The sequence below is a fragment of the Xiphophorus maculatus genome, chromosome 15 (genome assembly GCF_002775205.1).
Source record: "Xiphophorus maculatus strain JP 163 A chromosome 15, X_maculatus-5.0-male, whole genome shotgun sequence".
Lineage (NCBI taxonomy): Eukaryota > Metazoa > Chordata > Actinopteri > Cyprinodontiformes > Poeciliidae > Xiphophorus > Xiphophorus maculatus.
In genome coordinates this window covers 10,026,477-10,045,679 of record NC_036457.1, presented here as the reverse complement: position 1 = coordinate 10,045,679, position 19,203 = coordinate 10,026,477, and the positions used below count along the sequence as shown (strand labels likewise).

General features: G+C 38.9%; 2 protein-coding genes across 10 annotated transcripts in view; one reads left to right on the top strand and one right to left on the bottom strand.

Moving 5' to 3' along the window:
• The first annotated feature begins 211 nt into the window (after positions 1–211).
• Positions 212–16,603, top strand: esr1 (estrogen receptor 1). The gene is given in 12 exon segments (XM_005802592.2): positions 212–287; positions 799–900; positions 1,591–2,016; positions 2,789–3,039; positions 5,985–6,101; positions 6,469–6,647; positions 6,738–6,891; positions 10,843–10,981; positions 11,988–12,121; positions 13,034–13,217; positions 14,689–14,947; positions 14,949–16,603. Coding segments are annotated over 11 exon segments (1,914 nt in total). The 5' UTR covers positions 212–287; positions 799–889; the 3' UTR covers positions 15,009–16,603.
• Positions 16,604–16,662: 59 nt separating this feature from the next.
• The window catches only part of LOC102226915 (nesprin-1-like), a 145,690-nt gene continuing 143,149 nt past the window's right edge, over positions 16,663–19,203 (bottom strand). For 8 of the 9 annotated variants that reach the window (XM_023347782.1, XM_023347785.1, XM_023347786.1 and 5 more), the window contains one exon: positions 16,663–18,023. In XM_023347782.1, coding sequence (XP_023203550.1) covers positions 17,747–18,023 — 277 coding nt within the window. In that variant the 3' untranslated portion in view covers positions 16,663–17,746. The remainder of the gene's footprint in view (positions 18,024–19,203) is intronic. The other variant, XM_023347788.1, reaches the window with a different exon arrangement.

Below are 19,203 nucleotides of genomic sequence, written 5' to 3'. Positions count from 1 at the left end.
TTTCGGAAACATGTCCTTTGATCTGATGAAACAAAAGTGTTTGATGATAATATCAGCTGTTGCGTAATCAGGAAAACAGGGAAGCTTGCAAACCTGTGAACGCCATCCAAACTGAAGAATAGGGACGGTACGTGACAGCATCAGTGTCACAGTTTTGCTCCTGAGGAGTTGATGCACTTCTCAAAATGGATGGCACTATGAGGAACAAACATTAAGATGAAATATTGAAGCAACATTTCAGGACATCAGCCAGGAAATGAAAACCTAGACACAAAGGAGTCTTCCCAGTGAGTCATGACCACACGTTCACCACCCAATCAATTACAAATTAACTTTATGATAAAAAAAGCAAATGTACATAAGCTCTTGAAGATGTCTAATTTTTGCGGCTTGTAGCAAATATGAATAATTTAGATTATCCTAACTGACTTAAAACAGGGTCTAATTTCAGACAAACAGGAAACAAAGTGGTCTATTTTTTAAATATTGTTTATAAACTTCTGGTTTCACATGTACATAAATAAATCCAATTAACATAAATACTTGGAGAACATTTTTATTTTATACTTTATTTTTTATAACCTTTTTATTTATTTATTTATTTTTTACATCTAAATCATGAAAAATACCCTTAAATGGGATTGATTGTGTAATTATTGGATGTCAGAATGAGATTTGACCTCCAGTTTTGTTTGCTGTGTTATGGTGACCTGGCTCTTAAACACACAGCACTTATTGATTTGGCTGCATCTTTAATTTGTTTATCCTTTTTTAAACCTTTCCACTGTTTCCACTGAGTACGGTGAGCCCACCTAAATGCCTGTGAGGCAGGCAGAGAGGAAGAGAAGAGGAATTAGTCGCTGTTGCGCAGCATATCCGAGGATGATTCATGTATAAGAGGTGAGTTATATCTTGTGATAGTTTTGGCTTTTTCTGTGGTTTAAATGTTTAGTCTACATGCTCTGTGATTTAGTCAGCGACTGTGTGTTTGTTGGATAATAATTTGGCAGGAAATAGACTGGTGATACTCGCAGAGTGCTCGATATCAGCTAAATGAGGGGTGAATATTCAGACACACACACACACACCGCTACTTTGGAGTTACATTCAATCTGGAATCCAGCTGTAAGAAATAAAGAGCTTTTCAGTCTAAGACAAAGGTAAATTAGAAATAGCTGTAGGGAGGAGAAGAATACAAGCAAGTTGTTTAGGAATCACTATTTTTATTTTTGTCATTCCTTTTTTTCCTTTCTCCCACTTGCTTTCCCTCACTCCCACACTTTGGTAGAGATCTATTAGAGTAAAAAAATACAGTGAAGAAATAAAGTGAGATTGGGAGGAGTCTTTCTAGCTGTATTTTTTTTTTTTTTTTTTTTTTTTGCTGTTGTTCCTTTGGAGCTTGAGAGCAGAAGCTTCAAGCACACAGAGGAGAAGCAGTTATTGGTCCATCCAAGTTGTTTGACAGGACTTATTGGAAAAGACGAGACCCAGAGAGAGGGAGAGCAGCACTACGCTCTCCCACACAGCAAATGGGAGAGCAAGTCTAAATCATGTTGCTTATCACTGCTGCTGTGCTGTGATGTTGCTCAGGCAGAACCCGGTGCAGAGCAAGCAGGAGTTCGGACCAGCACTCAGACCCAGGATAAGCCCAGCCTCCTCAGAGCTGGAGACCCTCTCCTCGACACGTCTCCCACCCTCACCCCGTGCCCCCCTCAGTGACATGTACCCTGAAGAGAGCCGGGGCTCCGGAGGGGTAGCTGCTGTTGACTTCCTGGAAGGGACGTACGACTATGCCACCCCCACCCCTGCCCCAACACCTCTTTACAGTCACTCTACCACTGGCTACTTCTCTGCTCCTCTGGACGCCCAGGGACCACCGTCTGATGGCAGCCTTCACTCTCTGGGGAGTGGGCCGACCAGTCCTCTTGTGTTTGTGCCCACCAGTCCGAGGCTCAGCCCCTTTATGCATGCTCCAAGCCACCACTATCTGGAAACTGCTTCAACACCAGCTTATAGGTATGGGAATTAAAATGCTTCTGTGTGTCTTTAAAACAGTAATTTTTTTAAAAATTGATGTATTTAAGTAAATATGCTTTTTTTGTGACTTTCACAGTGCTTTGATTTCTTAGATTATGCACAAGTTTGGAGAAAGCGCAGCTAATTTTCACATTTAGAAAATAGTCTGGTTGGTTTATTTTCAGTTTTTATACACTTTGGTCCTGTTTTGCTACATATCTGCAATCACTGCTCATTGAAGTAAAAAGGAAAAAAAGAAATGGAACAAAGGATTTGCAACTTATGAGTAATGACATTGGCATTTTTAGTTGCGTCTTCTCCAAAATGCCATTTAAACAAACATAATTAGTTAACCACACAGCTTCTTAATCTGCTGCTTTCAGCCAAACACCACCGCTATCTCTATAGAAAGTATCAAGCGTTGTCCGGGGTTTCTAATTCCAGAGATTAGGGACGTTGTGAAGGACCTTGAGAGAGGAACAATATGTAAGAGCAACAGAAGTACACAAACACGTTTCCTGATTTAGGAGGAAAACAGAAGCCTGGTCTTAGCCTGTGTCAGTATTTAAGCCAGAGTTCAATTCAATCTTTTATTGATTTTTAGGGTTTAAATACAGAAAATAATTTTATCTTGCATTCTTTATATATTTAATATATTTTACTCTTTGGCTAAGTGCTGATAAAATCTGTTATCTGTATAGTTTTATTAACGTCACAAATTGTCTTGATGAGAACACCAAATCACCAAATTGAAATTCACGGCCTGTTGCAGATCCAGTCATCAGCCGGCCTCCAGAGAGGACCAGTGTGACACCCGTGACGAGGCATGCAGTGTGGGAGAGCTGGGAGCTGGAGTCGGACTTGGAGTTGGAGTTGGAGTCGGAGCCGGCGCCACAGCCGGGGGGTTTGAGATGCCTAAAGAGACGCGTTTCTGTGCTGTGTGCAGCGACTATGCCTCCGGGTACCACTATGGGGTGTGGTCCTGTGAGGGCTGCAAGGCCTTCTTCAAGAGGAGCATTCAGGGTAGGGAGACAGACCGCCATGACATTATGAAGCTTAAATCATGTGTTTTATTACATCTGTCATTGAGAAAAGCAACATGAAAGAACACATCAGACCACAATTATGAATGTACTCTGATGTGCCTCTCTCGTCAGCCAGAGAAATGAAGTCATTTACATAAATGAAAAATATTTCTCACAGAGATAAACGATGAGGACTGAAATTTAGACTAAAACCCATTTCCTGGTTTTTCTCTTCACCTTTCTTCCACCTGTTGGGCCTTAAAGTCCTTTGAAAAAGTATTTACACCCCCAAAGATTGTTTTTCTTTTTTTGACCAGAGTAAATACCAAGCAATCTTAGTTTTATGTCACAATATGACTCCATTCTTGAATTAAACCATGAATTACCTTTACAACCACATTTTTTGGTTTATTTCCTTCACCACAGACAAGCCTGATTACTGCCAGTCTATAAATAAATCCCTGAAATATAATCTTTGTGACAACACAAAGCAGACGAAAAGCAGCACACAATGATCTTGAGCTTAAGAAAAACAAATCAGCGACATTTGTCTGGAAAGAGTTACAAAGGCATTTAAAAGGATTTTGAACTCCAATTAGCCACTGTGAGAACTATTATCTACACACACACAACATGGAAGAGTGGTAAACTTTACCTCCAGTGGAAGACCTATCAAAATTACTCTAAGAGTAATTTTGATAGGTCTATGGCAAGTCTATGGCTTTTGACAAGTCTATGGCTGCAATACTGCAGCCATAGACTTGTAGATACTGATAGATCCATGAATCCTAACGTCTGGCCTTCAGCTTCTGACCTTAAGCTCATTCATACTTAAGGTATTCAGATGTCTGCAACAAAGACTGAACCAAAGTTGCTACACACCAAAGATTAGCTGTCTGTTATTTAAAGGGTTTCATGGCAATGGTTGCTGCCAAGAGTGGGGATAAATTAAGCTTAGGGGGCAATTACTCTTCACTATGTGGCAGGTTTGCTTGGATAGTAAACCTGCTAGCCTTTTTTCTCTTTCAGTGTATTAAGGAAAATAAATTATTACACATCAAATTATACACAATGGCTATTGTAATGGTAAAATAGTTTCTCTAAAATAGGTGTCCAAAGTTTGGTCTGGGGGCCATTTTCAGCCCTTCAGCTAGTTTTGATCCAGTACAGGCGGTTGATAACCTGGTCAAATCCAGCCCCTTGTTCTACACTTTGCTTCATACAAGGGCTCTGAATCCTCACCTGTTGAGAAATGATTGGTTGCTGGAGAACTGGACTCTGTTGAAGTTAGAAAGACTGGATCTGATTTACTGGAAGTTGTGCTTCTCTAATATTTAGCCCGCCCACCTCTTTCATGGAGCCAAGTGAAATATTATACTTTTGCCAAACTCTATGGGGAGTAGACCAATGGCAGCAATAAAATGTATCAAACATTTGTCTTGCTCCGACTTTATTTGCTCAGTACTTGGAAGCGGACTGAATGGCTTTGGTCACTTCCTCCACTGCTGTTGTTAAAACTGCAGGCGGACCGCTGCTATAAAGCAGCGCACAACATTGATATCAACATTCACAACTCCTCCTTCTGTGCGATGATTGGATGATAAATCCAGCTCAATGGGAGAAATCCCGGATGCAGCAATGAAGGGAGATGAGAATCGAGTGGAATTGCGTAGGAAGGCAATTTAAAGTTTAGGCTGTTGTTGCAGATGGAGACTTCTTTTTTAGTCAGAGCAAAATCTTTACTGCCAAATTGAAATCTTATTAAAATGGAGAATGTCAGGAACACAAAGTATTTGTATTTTAATAATTATGTTTTTATCTTATGTACAGCTAGATTTCTTAAAGGAAGAGTGGCCCACATCCCACTCTTTTCTATGTGAGCAAGCAGTTTTGATTTGATAATTTCTGCCCCAGTGGTCCCTTAATCTCTCCCTCTACTTCATAGAAACAGCTGCAATATTCATTAAAAATAAAGTGATAAAGGTTAAATTCTTAAATGAGTTCCAGCTTTATAGTATAACTAACTTTGAGGGATTCATTATACCAAGTAAATTACCTGCAAACATGTGTGCAAACAAAGAGGCAACTAAAGTTTGATTAATGTCCCTGCACAGATAAAGATAAAGTTACATAAGATGAAGACATCTTACATACAGTACAGACCAAAAGTTTGGACACACCTTTCTAATTCAATGGGTTTTCTTTATTTTCATGACTATTTATAAGGCAAGAAATCCCACTTATTAACCTGACATGGCACACCTATGAAGTGAAAACCATTTCAGGTGACTACCTCTTGAAGCTCATCAAGAAAATGCAGAGTGTGTGCAAAGCAGTAATCACAGTAAAAGGTTGCTACTTTGAAGAAACTAGAATATAAGGGGTATTTTCAGTTATTATACACTTTTTTGTTTAGTGCATATTTCCACATGTGTTATTCATAATTTTGATGCCTTCAGTGTGAATCTACAATGTCAATAGTCATGAAAATAAAGGAAACTCATTGAATTAAAAGGTGTGTCCAAACTTTTGGTCTGTACTGTATATTGAGCAGATTTTTTATTTCATTTTTTACCACTGCTGGAAAAGTGGTGAACTGCTTGAAAATATAAAAGAAGCATTTTTTAATGAGCTATTGACCACATTTTTCCAGCCTAACACTATCAATATCTCTATGTGCACAGACGAACTTCATCTGTTTGGTGGCTTAGTTAATGAGTTAAATCTGAAGCATATTGATGGAAAATCTTACAAAGAATGACAAGTCATACAGAAACCAATAGTCTCCATGGCAATGGCAAATCCAAGATGCCTTGTTTTAATTTTCTTCATCTTAGATTAATTTGGGAAAGGGAATGGAGTGTTCCTGGCTGTTAAATAGCTCAATTTTGGATGGAAAATTAGACTTATAGTCTAAGAGTAATAGATTTTCTCCCATTTCAGGTCACAATGACTATATGTGCCCAGCGACCAATCAGTGTACTATCGACAGAAATAGGAGGAAGAGCTGCCAGGCTTGCCGACTCAGGAAGTGTTACGAAGTGGGTATGATGAAAGGAGGTGAGAAGATTCCTGTTCTTTTGTTCATTTTTCTTTAGTCATACAATTTTTATAGAGACTTATTTTTTGACAACTTAGATGTTAGCTACACATGTTCTTCCTCAGAAATTGAACATCAAATTTGATGGATCAATCCTTTGCTAATTAGAAGAGAGTGTTGTTAGACATAGATAAGCATGAACTTTAACAAGACCTTGAGATTTCTCTCAAACGAGTACAACTGCTCATTAACGCACTCCAGCTTCTTATGTTTTCACATCAATCATTTAATCTAGACATTAGACGTGGTAACACCAGGATATCTGATGGTTGATGTCCAGAAGTCATCAGGAAGCATTTTATGCATCACGCATGTTCTGTCATTAAGGTGTGCGAAAAGACCGTGGTCGCGTTCTGCAGCGCGACAAACGACAGACGGGCGTCAGTGACAGAGAAAAAACTGGAAAAGGTCTGGAGCACAAAGCGGCACCCCATCATGATAAAAGGAGACGCAGCAGTGCCCTGGGAGGAGCGAGATCCTCAGTGACCAACCTGCCATCTGACCAGGTGCTCATTGTTTTACTACAACTAATCTTTAAAAAATTTTATTTTTATTTTTACCTGATATCCATCAATGCTCACCTCTTGTGTTTCCAGGTTCTGCTTCTCCTTCAGGGCGCTGAGCCCCCGATTCTGTGCTCCCGTCAGAAGATGAGCCGACCCTATACTGAGGTCACCATGATGACCCTGCTGACCAGTATGGCCGACAAGGAGCTAGTCCACATGATCGCTTGGGCAAAGAAGCTCCCAGGTTGGAAAGAAATTTCTAAATTTGTGCTCCTATATTATTTGTCTTGTATGTATTTGCTTCTGTTGGTCTAGGTTCTGTTAAATATTTCCTGGTAATGCTTACAAATATCAGCTATCGGACAAGAATTTCAGATTTACAGGAGAAACTCTCCCAGATAAAAGGCATTTTTAAGGGTTCTTTTTAGATCACAGAGCCTAAATGTGAATAAATAATTTAGTATTGCATCCCTAAAATGGATCGGGTCAATAGCTAATGTTACTTGTGACAATGGATGCACTTATTTTTGAATGTAACAGGGGGTGTCTTTTTAATTCTGCAAAAACAAATATTAAATAATTAATTTAGTGTTACATCCCTAAAATGGCCCAGGTGAAATTATGAGACATTTTTGTTCGAGCTGCGTCTTTAAAATTATGTTCAAAATAGCAGGCGTACAAAATAAAATTCACATAAAAAAACAAAACAAAGATAATTTATGCATTTAAAAGAAATTATGTGAAATAATAATAAAAAAAAACATTATAAACATCCTTCAAGGCATTAAGGCATGGTCAGTTTGGTGCTAACACAAAGGCAACATTCAGGCTTCGGTGGATGGATTACTTTAGGTGAGACTGGAAGGCAGAGTCATTGATCTCAATATTGCTGATTATGTTTTTTAGTATTTTACACCTTTTAACATCATTTCACTTTTAATATCTTGTAAAGTCTTATGTTTTTCTGCAGTAATGGTTATTTTCAGTAATATGCATATTTAGCCTACTGCGAAAACAAAGCATGTGGCACATATAGCTCCAAAAATTCAAATTCAAGCCTTGAATTTGTGTCATTTGATATCAAACAAATTCCAAAACCATTGTTATGTTACCTTTTGATATACAGTCTAGTTGTAAATAGTTTAAATTGTTTGGGCTCTTTATTTCTTTATTATGCTCTCGGTTAATAGGCTTGTCAAATTTTAGTGTTCACCAAGTGGTAGTTTGGGCTGAAAATATCTCTTATTTTGTTGCTTGGAAGCTTAGAGTGAGGGAGCCATTACTGTTAACACCTCTTGGTATTTAAGTGCTGGGTGCTTTTGTTCAAACAATACATAGAATAAAATTAGGTTTGACAATCCTTTTGGTTGCCAAAAAGGATTTTCACATAATTACTAAAGATTATGAGAACACCTTTCCAAACTAATGCCTCTAATCAAAGTTTAGATGCTTTAAAAATGTTTGGCAAGACGTTGAAGCTTGGCTTATAAAACTGCAGTGAGGCTTATATTTTAGTAAAACCTGGGTGCACAAATTTAGATTCAATGTAGATTTTACCTAATCCTTAAAACCACACTTACATTTGGATTTACATCTCGCAGCAAATTGCTTGTGACCTTTTTAGCCATCAAAGCCCTTCTGGCATCCTTTTGGGTGGATATTTGCGTGTTTGTTTGCGTTAATTTCACTTGGTTGATTTCCAGCCATGGACTTCACTTCAAAGCAAAATCAGCACATTTTTAAGAAATGTTAAAGTAGAAAACTGTTCCAGATATTTAATGCTAGCTAGCTCTATGCATTTGAAAACAATGTTTGATGTGCACATGATTGTTGTCCTGGTAGACCACCCAACTGTGTGCTTTGGTGTGAAGTCCTCTTTCAATATTCCAAGCACCATTGGCTGTGAAACAACCACACGGCATGATACTACCACTAGCATGCTGCACAGTACTTCTTGTCGTAGTGGTCAAATTAGCTCAAGCTTTTTTGTTTGGTCATAAAACCTTTCCCCGTTATCTGTGATGGAAGCTGTTTATTTCAATGGTACTGTATGTACATTAATAATTACTTTGCAAAGCTACAGGTAAGCTCACATCTAGTGCATCATGACCTTACTTATGTGTCTAAAATATATTTTACAAAATTTCTGCGTCTCGTAAACATTCATCACGATGCACTACTTGACAAACCTTGTGGTTCTGGGTTCTTACACGACGACAAACACACACAAATGCAGAGCCATTAAGGTGATGGTAATTACTGTAATCACCTTTGAGAGCATTGTTTGGTCAATCTGCCGGCACCCCATCGAGCCCATTTGCAGCTACGGTGTGTAGCTGCAAAACGCACGCTAACTCACATTCATCTGACAGGAAGAGTAAATTCTTATTTTGAGGCATTACGACCTCCTGCGTCACTAAAAGCCCAAAGACACACAGCTTTAATTGAAAGGAGTCCCAAACAGGGTGCAGAGGGAGGCAATTAGAAAAGACTGGCTGTAATTACGTGTTAATTTAGACAGCTGAGAGCCAGCGATAAGCTTTCCCTTGAGTGGATTCATTTAAATTAGCATCCATTGCTCAAAAACAAGATCATGTTTGATTTTTATAGTTGGCAAGACGACAAGGGACAGAAAACATTATTATTACACAACAGGACACTCAAGTGCATCCCTTCAAATTATGTATAATGATTTCACTAATTCAATTAGTCATAAATTACTTGAAATTTGAATCAGAAATGTACATGTATTTTTAATAAAACATTCAGTCTTACTGTCTGACATTGAATAAACTAAACTTCTCCTTTTTCCATCTGTTTTACCAAAATATTTCTGTTTTGTAAATGTCAGAATAATAAAAGCATTCAAATGATGATGTAAGCTTCTGACAGGTTACTTCACAACATTTGGTTTTTTGCGAGGAGTACACCTGAGGATTTTCCACATTCATAGATTTATCTCTATGTTTCATTAAATTACATTTTAAGCTATATGACTTGGACCGAACGTCAAACTTAACAAGCTTTTCACAATAGTTCACAGGAATTTTCAACCCCTTTAAGCCCAAACCTTTAGTTTCTGGCTGATACCTTTAAATATTGCTTGAACATTTACACATACTGATAATAATCTTTCTTTGTGATGCCATATATTTAACGTAATCCAAACAGAAAATGATGCTCCCACTGCTTTTACCTCGCAATTAGGACAGTGTTTTCTGGTTTGCAGACTTCCTTCTTTTGCCTATCAATGTAATTGTGATCATTGTGACCAAAAACCTCTGCTTTAACCAACCACAGAACATGTCTACAAAGATGACTTATAGAGGCCCACTATTCTTTTGTCGATAATATATTTTTCCGCAATGCCACATGTTTGAGTTGTTAACTTAGAATGTGTGTCTCAATTTAACTAAAATGTTGTGAATTAACTATGGCTAGGACTTTAACAAGTTAATTTTGATTAATTAATTACATAGATTTTAATTGCATTTTTCTTTTTTAAACTGAAAAGTCCCAAGCCCGAACCTTTGTGCTGTGTTTCTGATATGCCCGTAAATATGACGGACAGCCGTTTGTCTTGGCCCAGCGCAATGGGGATTAATTTTTGCTTCAAAAATGATCTGATGATGAGACTGGAAAAGACAATTATTGTGTACAAGTTGGGCTTAAAGTAGTTAGCCTATCACCGAATCTGTTGAAACAAGCACAAATGTCCCCAATGCTGATATCAGCATCCCTTTTAAAGAAAGTGATCAGAGGCTCCAGAAAAACTTGAAAACCGAATGTGTATAAAAGCACTTTGTATAAATCTGATGGTTGAATGACCTAAATAACAGATTAGCATATTGTTGGTGAGCTCACATGTATAGTTATTCAATAATTCAGCAGCAAAAATAAGTTTTGAGTTATTGGAGTTGCTTATTTTGTCAACATATGGGTTTTGATGAAAATGTGGCCCTGCCATAAAGATTAAACATTTTAATCATCCATCACCACGATTAACCAATCAGGAGTTTACAAAGTTCTGACATCATCATCTTAGCTTTCCCAATGTGCTAAAAGGAATAATCTTAGTCTTAGTGTTTTATAATGACAGTGTAATTCATTGAGATGCACATTTAGGTGAAGGTAATGATATTTTTGTCTTCCTTTAAAAACAAAATGGCCGACGTGGTGCATTTCCTGTTTTCAGGTTTCCTGCAGCTCTCCCTCCACGATCAGGTTCTACTGCTGGAAAGTTCATGGCTGGAGGTGCTGATGATCGGACTCATTTGGAGGTCAATCCACTGCCCTGGAAAACTCATCTTTGCACAAGACCTAATACTGGACAGGTAGAGAAGATTATTACCAACTTTAGATTAACAGGTGTGCCAACGGATTGGCTGTTTATCTTTTTATTTTTTTTTAGCCCTGCCCCTCTTCCACATTTCTTTCCATTTTCATCTCAGACACATTTGAAGAGTGATACATCAGCATTGTAGATTTTCCATTTCACACCTTGCCAGCTTTTGTGCCATCCCAACACATCTGTCACAGAGTGGAAGACTAATCACCTGCTCCCTGTGGAGAGGAGAGCAGCCTCTCCCTAACCTAAAATAACCCTCCTAATCATCATGGGGCTGAGCTGGAAACCACGACTCCGGTTTTAATCAAAGTCTTCAATGCAAAGAATGATGGAAACTGAACAGTGGAGAGAAGGAAGAGAAGAGAAGAGAAGAAAAGAAGCAAAGCAGGGAGATCTCAACGAGGGACAGAGATGAGTAGAAAATAGAGATGCAGGGAGACATAAGGGTGTTTTCTGCTTTGCAGGCACAGCTTGTTCTCTCCATTTCCCCACATGTTCAGAGTAAACAGGCTGGTCAGACCACAGTATCTACCTTTGGGAGGAGAGAAAGTGCAGAGTGAGACGAGCAGCAGAGAGAGCTTTTACCCTCTGATGGCTCCATCTGATTCAAAAGCGTATTATGGAGTATTATCTCTAAAACCCGGTCCCTGAATGAGTGCCCTTGCCAATTGGACATGATGACTAAAATGCTGTGGGGTCAGGACTGACACATTCCCCTGCCCTTGTGCCATCCAAGTTTATCTCGCACTGAAGCAACTGGATATTATCCATCTTTCCCCTCACTTTTCTGCCATACTGGTAAATGGAGCAGTGCAGTGATTCAGTACATTAGTTCTTAATCTTTGGATAGTTTCATAGCAGTAAAGTGCCTCAGATTTTCTTTTTCTCTCTTTTGACGGAGCTCCACAGACCAGAACTTAGGCTCTGTTTCTGTTATGTTGTCAGCGGCTTTTATGTTTTACCAAACTGTATTTGTAAATTCTGCTCCCCAGGAATGAAGGAGACTGTGTTGAAGGCATGGCGGAGATCTTCGACATGCTGCTGGCCACCTCTTCCCGCTTCCGCATGCTCCAACTCAAACCGGAGGAATTTGTTTGCCTCAAAGCGATCATCCTGCTCAACTCTGGTAAGACAAAGTGTTTAACGTGAAGGTGGACATGAGAACATGAGGACATGAGGACTGGGTTTATACTCAGTCTTGGAAAGTTTGGAAAACAATATAAATCCGCAATTTAATCCTTCGTCCTCTATCTAAAGGTGACATCCGTCTGTCTGTTCTTTCATCCGTCCGTCCGTCCGTCCATCCATCCATCATCAGATTGTCTATTTTTACTTCAGAAACTAAAGGATGTGACCTTTATTCATCTAAAAGTGGAGAAATGTTGAACGTTGACATGCAAACATTTAGAAATCCACAGCATTTACACACACTTTGAAGGTGACGAAATTGCGTCAACATTTCTGGGAGTGTATATCAGAGACATGTCACCAGTTTAAAAAAACAAACAAGCTTCCAGGTTTCACAGTTTTGTTTGCATGCACATCGTGTCACAAGTTCTCATTTCTGCTGCAGAGAGCAAACATTAAGCAGTGTCAAACTACACCCACAGAGGTGTAGCTCTGAGAGCAACAAATTAGGCGAACAGAGTGTTCTGAAAAGGCCAGTATCGTCAATGTGCGTGATAGCTGTTGCCTTGACTACATGAAGCACCACAGGGGTGGGGTATTTGTTGAGATATTCTGTATAAGAAGCAGAGAAGTCGGAAATACCTGGGGCATGAGACGGAGAGCTCAGCTGCTGGTTCATGATGAACTTTTGTATGGTTTTTGATTAAAATGCTTCAGTCTAAATCAGTCTTTCCATTTATATCTGACTCACCTTTATTACCTCCTAGTCAAAGCAAACTGCAGTTGGGATTTTTGCTTTAAAACGAGTCTGAATGAAGTTAAATTAGTCTTGCAGATCGTTTATTTGAAATGTCTCTCCGTTTGTCTGAAATATTAGCCGAGCTGCAGTAATCAGATTCTCTTCCATCAGGTGCGTTTTCTTTCTGCACTGGAACAATGGAGCCCCTCCACGACAGCGCGGCCGTCCAGAATATCCTGGACACCATCACGGATGCACTCATACATCACATCAGCCAATCAGGATACTCGGCTCAGCAGCAGGCGAGACGGCAGGCCCAGCTGCTCCTGCTGCTCTCCCACATCAGACACATGAGGTACAACCGAGCGAGAAGGGACCCAGGAGCGCTGCTGGATTCACATTAGTTTGATTAAGGCTTTATTCTTCTTCACATTTGACATTATTTAATTTTACAGAGAACGGCTTCAAAAGAGTGAAAATCGTCACCTTCCTAAAATAATGGCCCAAGTCATTTTTTGCCAAAATTATTTTGTTTTCTTTCTTTCTTTTTTTGCCAGAATCACTTTTTGCTAAAAATAACATAGGCCATTATTTTAGGAAGGTGACAAAATATAAAAATGTGACTTTAGAAAGAAGGTTTTTAGCTGTAAAGATATCACAGTGCAAATAGATATGAGCAGAAGACCAGAGGAGTGATGTTTCTTAAGTTATTCTGAGGATTAGTTTAAAGGAGGAAAGATTAAATGTATGTAAAATCAACTTTTTTGAGTTTTACATACAGTTATAATGGGACTCCCTCATCAGAAACATACCTGGAGTGTTGCTTTGATTCTTCCATGGATGTCGGAGAAATGTACACAGCTCCACCAGACTGGCAGCAGCAGCAACTAGCAAACACTTGGAATTCCTGCGCATTTGCTGATCTTATCATACCAACTACTTCTCAGTCCAACGCTCCTCAGAATTTTGTCAAAGGCATAAAGAAGAAACGTGACGATGTGCTGAAGTTAGGGGTAAATTTTCAATTCCCATGGTTTTGGTGTTATAACTTTTGATACATCTGAATGTTACAATACTTAATGCTGTAACTTCTTAGAACGTTTCCGATACAAAAGCAAACAATCTTCTTCTTCCCAACCTTAGATTCCAGTTTTGTTTGAAAGTCAGATTTATCTCTTGCCTCTTTTGCACTTTTGTTTTACACAAACCATAAAAACACCAGTTTATGTAAAGATGAGCCGTATAATTTGCATTAATTACAAAGTCTGCTGTAATGAGCTGAGGTGTTCTTAAGCATTTGAAGCAGCGTTTTGTTTCATGCTGAGTGCTAACCTTTCCTCACCATTTACAGAATTGAGCTGCTGAAAGCTTGAACCTCCAGTCACAACAAATCACAAATATACTAAAACAGTACTGATATTTGGAAAAATTAGTATTTTCTAATATCTATAAATGAAAAATTATGCATTTGAGAAAAAATGTGAAAACTCTGTTTATAAGAAATTTCTAAATGGTGCATTTCAGTATCAATACCATCTACCATGAATAACCTCGCATCTTTACTATTTGACAAATTAAACGACAAGACAAAAAACATACTGTTCCAATTTGTAGCTGTGGGTTTTTAGAGTGAAATAAAATGCTTTTAATATTTATTTGCAATATGAGCATCAAAGACTATAAACAAATGCAAATTAGGGGGCATTTTATAACAGAAACTAATGTTTTTGGACTCAACAGGATGCATTATTATCTAAAGCGTCACCTTATTTACTGATTAAAGTCACTTTAACCATCACTTCTCCTTTCTGTTTATGCCTGTGCAGCAACAAAGGCATGGAGCACCTCTACAGCATGAAATGCAAGAACAAAGTGCCTCTGTACGATCTGCTGCTGGAGATGCTCGATGCCCACCGCCACCACCCGGTCAAACCATCTCAGCCTTCATCTCCAGATGACAAAGCTCCTCCCTCCACCAGTGGTGTGTGTTTGGGCGGCTCCTCTCCAGCCGGTTCCGGACCTCGAGATGGCAGCGAGACCCTAATCAGAACCCCCTCGGCTCCCAGCGTCCTGCAGTACGGAGGCTCCCGCTCCGACTGCACCCAGGTCCTGTGAGTTGGGGGGCGATAGTCAATTTTGTGAATGACACATGCAGTTTTGGAAATGACAGCTGAAGGTTACATTGCCATTGATTTGATCAGAAAGTAATTTATAAATAAGAATGTAATTTTATAGCCAAATGGGGAGAAGTTTCACCTTCTCGGCACAATCTGAGCCTCAGTTCCTTTTATTTGCTGAGTTTCATCTTTTTTGCTTTGCTTTTAATTTCCAACAGCAGATACGTCGTCATACTTTGACACGCAGTGATTTGAAAGGATGAGCAGCTAATTTTTTGTGTATTCTTTATCTTGACCAAAGTGCACTTCTTCTGACTGAAGGACTAATGGGCATTATTTTTACTTTTGCATATAGGAGGTAATTACCCAGCAATTACTGGTGAAACTGAAACGCCACATATTGCATCCGTGCACAAAATTTTAATCAATTTAGTTTTGAAATGAGCTTGTAGGTCAAATGCCTAAAAGGAATCAGATCAGTTCAGCCCACACTGATTACAGATTAAAAGAAAGATTACTTATGTGCTAAGTAACTGTTATCCACTGCTGTCTGTGTACAGGAGGGGTTTTCTATGCTTACCTGCAGCAATTTTCTCTGAATTTATGCTAAATGTTGATGTGAGCTTGTGTCCTGGCACGTGTTTTCAACACTGAGACTTTAACAGAGGGATAGGCGGGGCAGAGTGATCTTCAGTTCAATGTTTCATCCACAATCTGATGCTTACGTAATTCATTGCAGGCACTTTGGCTGGATTTACTCATCTACTAATCTAAGTATAATAACAAATTTTTAAATGGTAAATTTCTGACTTCTGAATTTTGAATTTTGTTGATTTTTTTCAGTACTTTAAAGAAAGTTTGCAAATGATCTTTTCCTGTCAGACTAGGCAAATATTTTAGCGGGTCTGGTTACCTTGGAGCGTCAGATGCAGGTTTATGCTCCAAAAGTTGGAAAATGAGATATTCCTTCTGTTGGACAATTATATAAATCATAATGAAAACAAAAGTAATTTGCAGTAGTCTTTTCTCTCCTATTGCCTCAAAGCTTCAAAACAAAGACCAGATATTATTATTACACTATAAAAGCTTTAGTCTCCCGTTTCTGTTTGGAGATTTAATTGTGCTAAGCTAACAGAACACTGTTGATCTTAATCCAGCGTTAGCCTGGAGATCAAGTTGTTTAGATGGACTAATTCCTGACTTTAGATCAGATTAAGCAGTTTGTAAAGGGATCCTTAAGTTTCCTAAAAAGCAGAGTAATGTCCTGGAAGTTGCAACATTTTCTTTTTTTAAAACAAGACATTTTGTATCCCTGAAGGACACATGGAGTGTTATCCACAGCAGCCACCATCAAGACCTTAAGAGTTCAGACACACAAGCTGCTCCTGTTTTTATGATTTTCTATATTTCGTATTATGAAGAAAAACTTTCTGACATTTATGAATTTCAGGAAAGCAATTGACAGGCAGCTCAGCATAAATGTGTGGGAAATGTTCGAAAAGGGTTAGAAGAAGAGTGTATTTGGCCACTTGAGCTGAATTAAAGGGTAAATCCAGCCAAACCGGATGTCATTTATCATGTGTTTACTGTGCATGTAAATAAAGGCTGATGTTGGGAAACTTTTGCTCACTTTTTTTTTTTTTTAAATATATGCAACAAATCAGGTCCAGGAAACCACAAAAGTAAATACTTCATGTTTTATTTGCAAAAAAGAGTAATCTTCCTGAATTAGCAAACTGTACATACATAAATAACCATTTTCTTATTTTATTTTTTTTTCTTTACAGAATTAGTTTAAACAACGCAGTGTTTCTTGGATAATTAGACGGTTATTACAAAGCACGCTTTTATCATACCACAGCCATCTACTAAAACACTACCAGTGATTGTTTGGCTTTCTTGAACACAGGAAACCTTCAAGTGCATGCTCAAACAAAAACATTTTGAAAAACTGCCTTTGTTTAAAGGCATTTCAAACAATTTACAAAGTAAGTGATTCATTTTTTTTAAATTAAGAAAGCAAATCTGTAATTTTTTATCAGCTTTCATAATTAAGAAAACGGATGCGAGCCTTAGCTTTACTGGAGGGCTTCAGTGCAGTACAATTTTTACAGTGCTTTAAAAAAGTCTTTACTTTTTTATGTTAAACCTTCATTTTCAGAGTCAGGCAGGTTATTTTTAAAGAAAAATACTACGCTACAACCCAGTCTTCAGAGGGGTTTCTGTGCTGTTTCAGTCAGTTTTGTAATTTTTTTCCTTTCATGTCTGTGAAGATTTTCGAACACAACATTTTGGAATGAAACTTTTCACACCAAGAGACTGAATGATTGCTACTCAAACTGGAAGGCTACTCTACAATTTACAGGTGCTGATATCCCACACTCGAGGCTTTAGCTTAATCAGCTACTGGCTGATTGGACACTAAATAAATACTAGCAGCACTGGGTATCATGGACAAAAAGCACGGCTGACTTTGGCTCCCAACATAGATTATATAAATAGTGCTTTGTTTGTTTAAATGACTTCACACGTTTCTTTAAAAAAGATATACATATTTAAGTAAAAACAAAGAAATATTTGGACTACAGAAGAGCATTGTCCAGATGAAGGTCCGCTTCTTTAAAGGGGTGAGGGAGTGTGCAACGTCAATGAGAGAAATACTTCATAATGCAGGTTGAAGAGTTTGCTGCTTGAGGGCACAAAGTGAAGAGGAAAACATTCAGAGGAGTCCTTGGCAAAGAAGTAGGTAGATGTAATGTGCTGCTCCTCATATGGGTGGAGGCCCGTTGGTGTAGCGCAGCATCGGATGGAAGGAGCGGGCGAAGTTGTTGGCATGGTGGCAGCTGTAGTCCTCCTCCGTCATGGGAACGAGACAGGCCAGGCCGATGAGGAGCAGCAGGAGCAGCTGGACGGGGAGCGCGGCCCTGAAGACCCGCAGCAGGAAGGACTGGTAGTTTGAGGAGGAGGAGGACTGAGAAGGGACGCCGTCTGTAAGGTCAGAACGGGAGGAAACGCAGCCAGCGGCGCCTGGCGATCTGCTCCGGCTGCAGGAAGACCCAAACAAAAGTGAGACGTGGTTTTCTCCTAAAGTTAAATAATTTTAGCTCAAAATCTTCACTCTGAAAATGGGTGGGAGAATCAAAAATAGCCGCAAACATTTCCTAAATACATACACATCCACAGTCACATCCAAAACTATTCATACCACCCGACATTTTTGTGTTCGTGTGGTTTATTGGAACTGAATGAACAAATGGTGTAGATTTTCCCCAGATCACGTTGGAGAGACAGGAAACGCGTGGAAGAAGAATGTTTTCTGATCAGATGATACCAAAATCAAAACTTAATAGCTTATGTTAAAAAAAACTAGGTGGTGGTGGCACCATCATGCTGTGATAATGCTTTTCTTCAACGGGAAAAAGTTAATTTATCCATGTTAGGATGACAAGATTAAATTACACATTAGTAAAGAATTTTTTTTTTTTAATTGGTGGCATGGGACTTTATTAGGAATGTCAAAGTAAAGCAGAGAATAGAGAACTCAAATATTCTCCAAAAACTTACAATTTTATTTAGAAAAGATTTTATACGCACTTCTTTTTGTTTATCACATCAAATCCCAATAAAATCCCATAAGTTTGTGATCAAAAGTAGGTAAAATGTGAAACATTCAAGTGGTATTAATAATTTTCTTGAAGCCACTTCATACAACAGACACCACCACAACAGAGAGAGCGCTTAGAGATAGTGGGCTCTTCGTCTCTGGGGGGGGTGTGGGAGGGGACGGGTAATCTTTGGCTTTAGAGCCGACTATGTGAGAGTTCAATGCCACATATCATTCCAAACAGAAAAAAAGGAGTAATGCCAAAAACCTCTCTGGAGATTTCCACAGTTGGAGCCAAGTTTCAAGGGGAGGAACATTATGTTCTCCCAGGCACTCATCCTCACAGAGCCTGAATGAGGGTCAAACACTCACATCCCTCCAGCCGCCTCCCGTGCAGCCAATTTCATTTCGGCTTCCTCCTTACAACACTGCAGCTGTAAGGAGGCATGTGCGCATTTATATTTTCAGGCCACACATCCTGTTCCAAATAATTAGAGGCTGCGAAACATTTGTGTGTAACATATACATGAATAGGTGGGAATAGTAGAAAACATTACAGCATTTATGGTAAGACCAGCTTAAGGCTGAGTCAGTGCCTTGCAAAGTTATTCATACTCAAA